At 39.7% G+C, this 5,344-nt stretch overlaps 1 protein-coding gene across 1 annotated transcript; it reads right to left on the minus strand.

Annotated features, from left to right (window-relative positions):
- Window positions 1-272: 272 nt before the first annotated feature.
- On the minus strand, window positions 273-5,128 carry LOC122643672 (probable pectate lyase 18). Its single transcript, XM_043837272.1, has 5 exons — window positions 5,124-5,128; window positions 2,369-3,166; window positions 1,123-1,261; window positions 462-760; window positions 273-361 (listed from the first exon to the last, which is right to left on the minus strand). The coding sequence occupies exons 1-4, from the start codon at window positions 5,126-5,128 to the stop codon at window positions 539-541; spliced, it is 1,164 nt and encodes a 387-aa protein (XP_043693207.1). The 3' UTR covers window positions 273-361; window positions 462-538.
- Window positions 5,129-5,344: the final 216 nt, after the last annotated feature.

Consider the following 5,344-nt stretch of genomic DNA (forward strand, 5'->3'; position numbering starts at 1 on the left):
GGGCTTGTCTTGTGATTGCTGTGTCTGGTTGCAAGTAAAAGAAGTGAAATAAGGTTTTTTTGTTTTTTTTTTTGGGTGAATAAGTGAAATAAGTTTTGAAAAGAAAAAATGAAAGTTCTTGTAATCATGTCTTTGGAGTTTGTTACACCATTATGTGAGGTAATAATCACAAAACCTTTCACTCTAGCATGGATTTGATCAATTTCACTTCCCTTCCCTTTATTTCCCTTGCAACCAGACAAAGCCGGATGGGTGATAGAAGTGTTCAAATTGGAAGTAAAATGAATACATAACATGAAAGCAAATTGGTGGAGAGACTTTTTTTTTTGTAATAAACAAGAAAGAAGAACTGTTGGAAGGAACTGCAGATGTAGCCTATCTGGGCATTGAGAGCTCCTGTAGATGCACTCAAGAGTTGAAACTGGAAAGAGAACTGTTGGAATGAACTGCAGATGAAGCCTATCTGGGCATTGAGAGCTCCTGTAGATGCACTCGAGTTGAAACTGGAAAGACATCTCTCCTGATGGTGATGGGAACTTTAGCAAATATATCCTATTTGACAACTGAGAACCCCTGCAGTTACATTAAGAGTGGTTAGAAGTGAAGCTGGCCTTGCAAACATGCTTGAAGCCTTTACATAGTTCTGTGAATTGTTGTTGCCAGAAGACGTAAAGAATGCTCCATTTAGCATCAGATCCCCAATTGATCTCCAGTTCCATTCCTTCCATTCATTCTCTAATGAGTTTATTCTTCTAGTTACCTGTCAAGTAAGAAGTGAAAACACAAGGGAAAGAGGAGACGATATCAGTGTCAACCATTGGACTGGAATCTGCATGGCATTTTCCAACTCCCTATCCATTCACCAGATCATCAACGCAACGAATAGTTTCCACGGTTTAAGGAATTGGTATCGGATCGGTCGAATCATATTGGAATCGTCGTGATCATTACCGATACCCGACTCATACGGATCAGCCAATACAAGTCATACAACACAGATGGCTTTTTTTTATGAAAAAATATGGTGTTTTGATATGAAATCAGGCCGATAAGGTCTGATACGACCGATATGTATTCGTATTGGCATTGGTGTTAGTTTGAGAGAGAGAGAGAGAGACTTACTTCCTTGGTGGAATTGCTATTGGGTGCGATGAAGTAATTCCCTTGACTGTTGATCGTTGGATTGGCACTTCCACCGATTGCATACATCTCCCAACCACTATATAAATTGTTTACAATATGAAAATATCCGTGTCTACACCTGCAACCAAACCAGATTAATTAATAAAAAACTGTTTTGGTATTTTTAGTTGAAAGAGTTAAATGTGATTAATAAGGCGCAGGCTAGCACAGTTAGTAAGGGCTTTAGCTAGTTGTATTGAGGCCTTGGGATCAAATCCTACCTTCCTGGGGTCAAAACAAGTCAAGTTCCTATTTATTATTTGGGGCTATGTTGTTTGTCCGGGAGCATACAGGGTGCAGGCTGCGCCCAAACTCGTGGGGCAGGAGGCAACAACCATTTTGGTTATTCAGGGGATGGGGCGATCATTTCGCTTACCCCCATGTGTCTGGGTACATCCTACGCTCCCAGTGCAAAGAACATTTCCCGTATTACTTTTACAGACTAAGCCGATGTAGACATAAGAGGACTAGTTACATATGAATCTAATTTTCCTTCACCCACGATGAAGATGAACCATTTAATAGATAAAGTTTTCCTTCACATGTTGTGATCTAATGATTCGAATTTAGATTCATCATTAACTCCTATTCTCTATTGTTCATTGTCACAAATGCCTTTTTGGTTCAATCAGATTAGGGTTTAAAAACCCATAATTGGGATTTGATTTTGGCTTATTCTGAACCAGAGCGGCCTCGAAATCAGCATATTCCAAGCATTAGTATTTTTATATAGGATCAACCCGAGCCAAGGGAGAATCGGGATTGATCCGATCCAACTCTTAAAACCCTGAAGGTGAGAAGATTCTTCCTTCACCATGGATGACCCAAGGGAAAACTAAGTCCATGTCTTTTTTTTTTTTTGGGATTGGGAGCTTTTATATATATCTTATTTTTTTAGGAGGAGATAGGAAAGAGGAAGATACCAGAGAAGAGACTCGAATTCGAGACCTCCTGATTAGCATGGGCATGACGTGCACCACAGCTCACCAACTGCACTAGGCAGCTGTTGGTAACTCAGTCCATGTCTTAATCAATGGGTTCTCAATCATTTAATAATCTATCTGGGTTAAGACACACAATGGACCCATGGAATAGTGCCAGTACTGCTTCTTCTCTTTCAATGTCACTTGACATTAATAATCTATCTTGATGTAGTACTTTTTCACCCTTTTTTTTTTTTAAATACCTGGGGATTCTTTGAACTAGGCCTTCTCCAAAGTAATTGAAAGCAATGGTAACCTGCATATTCTTATCAAGAAGAAAGTCATCACTATGACCCATAAGCATAACTTCATCATGGTAAGCCATATAATTGTTGGAGATGGTAATGGAAGTAGATCCATAAGTGACATCAATGAGCCCATCATGGCAATGAGAGAGAGTGCAGTGATCTATCCATACATGAGCAGAGCTAAAGATTGAAATCCCATCTCCATCAGAGATATTCCTCCATCCATACTGATTAGGTGACTTCCTAACCATGGCATTCCCTCCTGGCTTACAATGATGGATGTGGATTCCATGTATGATAACATTAGTTACATAAGATAGTGTAATACAAGGTCCACCTGCTATTTCCACTTTAGCTCCTCTTCCATCTATGGTTTTGAATGAGTTAAAAAGGAGTTCATCTTTTAGTCTAATGACCATATCACCTTCAAAGATGATCCATAAGGGTTCTTCTTGGATGACTGCATATCGTAACGTACCGGGAATTGGGTCGATAGGGTCATCGTTTTCTGGGTCGGTCACCACGTAGAACTCACCGTCACGGCCACCGGTCGCGTTACGGCCAAACCCAACAGCGCAATCTGCAAGTATTTTCCGGTTAGTGTAGTTGTGCCACTCGGGGTCGCATCTCCAACAGTCATCGATGGGGTTGCCAGTCTTGCATGGGTGTGTATTCTTTGGTTGTGCTCTTGGTGAGTTCCTGGGTTTTAGTAAAATATGAAAAAGGATGTACAGGATTAACGTCCAGGCATACCTAAAAAACAACAAAAATAAGGAAAATAGATTTGAACCTTCATTCGATCCCGAAGAGAAAGAAGAGATTTTTGGAAAATAGGTTTTTTCGACTTGATAAAAAAATCAAACTTATTTAAATGTTCTCTTTATTCTATATTTACTCGAAAAAGATGCACAACCTACAAGAACTGTTCATGATATTTCAAAAGAGAAAAAGATCACTAAATTTGAAACCAAGGATCGACCTTCGGCATTGCCATCAACGAAATCCTTAGAATCAAGCTAAAACAAACTCAAAAATACATCCATTAATCCACAAATCTATATCTCAATCTACATTGAGCATCTCAGATGCTCTAGTGCAACACAAAAGGAGGAGAGATAAACCAAGAATAAGAGTTTATAACACTACAAAATGAACTATAGCTATATAAGCTCATACCATTCGTTTGCTTCAGGACTTGGACTTGGGGCTTCAATGTTTGGGGAGAAAATGAAGGAGGAAACACATGAGAAGAAGGAAATAAGAAAGAAGAGGGAGAAGTGTAGCATTTTAAGAAACTTAAAGAGAGAGAGAGAGAGAGATTAGTGTTGCAGAGTTGCAGTAGATTTTAGTGTTTTTATAGAGCTTTTTCATGGTGAAGGAACGAAATGGCTGAACACAAGGGGGATATTAAAGGAGTGCCGTAAAAACAAGTAGGTCTACTACTTTATAGTGGGTCTGCTGTCTTTATTATTTGGCCTTAGAAACATGATAAATATTAGCTACTACTGCTTGAAAATTTTGGTTTCGGCTTCAAGTTTTGTTTTTAATCTTTGATGACCGGCCACGTGCAGAGTTAGCTGGACGAAAATTGGCTGCTGCCTGGGGTGCAGCTATGTTCCTACGGATCCGATTCCTCTATTTCCAAGGTGGACTGTATTTCTGTACGCCCAACTTTGCCCAGCATACAAGGCGGGCAGAAAGCACCGCCTTACTCTCGCTCGGGCAGGGGCAAGGCGGTACTTTCCGCTGCCTTGTATGTGGAGCAAAGTTGGGTGCACAGAAATACAGCCCGCCTTGGAAGTAAAGAAGTCTCTTTCCATGTTCCTACTGTCCCAATTGTAGGCGTCGATTTGGAATAAAATACTAAAACTTAAGAGGGTATTTGTGAATCCAAAGGGGAAAAGGATTATTCCAATTTTACGTTTGCATTTACTATTGGGGGCAGCAGGAACATGTGTTGCTGCCAATTTTTTTCTCGCTATTATAAGCCTCCAAGCAATGTTGATCTAAGATTGGAAAGTCCAGTCTTCCAACATTGTACTTGTTCCTTTGGTTTCACTATTTGACCTTCTTTTGTTTACAAACCCTATAGCAAAATGTTTGGACCTTTGGTGTACTTCTACCAGATACCATCAATTAGTGTGGAATAAATCCTAAAGCTCCATTCATTTGATAAGTAAAAAAGGGGGATCAGGATCACCTCCAGGGAGCCTAGTGCCCAGGGGGCATCCAGCGGTTGAGTTGTGCCGCACACATCTTGATGCATGCCTAGGGATATGTGCGGTATAGCCCAACGGCTGGCAGCACCCTGGGCGTGCTGGGCTCCCTGGAGACGAGCTAAATTTGACGGTATCTTACAAAAAAAAGTGGTGAAATAATAAAATAATAATATGGGAAGAAGAACGTTGCTTAGTCGCATGACCTTGCACTAGCGGGGGCAATGAGGGGATATGTAGGGGTATTGACCAAGGGGAATTTTCATTTTATAGGGGGCAGGTGGTTATTTCTAGGGGGTTGTCTGAGCGCAGTTTGCATGCTACCACAAACTGTAACTTCGAAGAAGGGTGGGGATGGATACTTTTCTTACCACATAAGCAAACAAAACATTTAATACATACTGTCCGTTGTTTTACATCCTATGCAAACAAACAACTTTAGTTTTTGAAATTTTATAGAAAACCTTCAAAGTATCTTATCCTTTTATTCTCACCTCATTTTTTTTCCCTATCAAACATACATGGCCTAAATTCCTAAATACTTTGAAAGATATCAATTAAAGTTTATGGTTCAACATCATGTTTTGAGATATTTTAAATCTTTGATTTGGATCATGACAATTCATTTGACATCTTCAATTATGGAAACCACAAAGCTTCACTAGGTTATCAGTTATGAGCATTTAAATCATTCATTTTGAATCTTCATCATATG

Source organism: Telopea speciosissima, chromosome 10 (genome assembly GCF_018873765.1).
Source record: "Telopea speciosissima isolate NSW1024214 ecotype Mountain lineage chromosome 10, Tspe_v1, whole genome shotgun sequence".
NCBI lineage: Eukaryota > Viridiplantae > Streptophyta > Magnoliopsida > Proteales > Proteaceae > Telopea > Telopea speciosissima.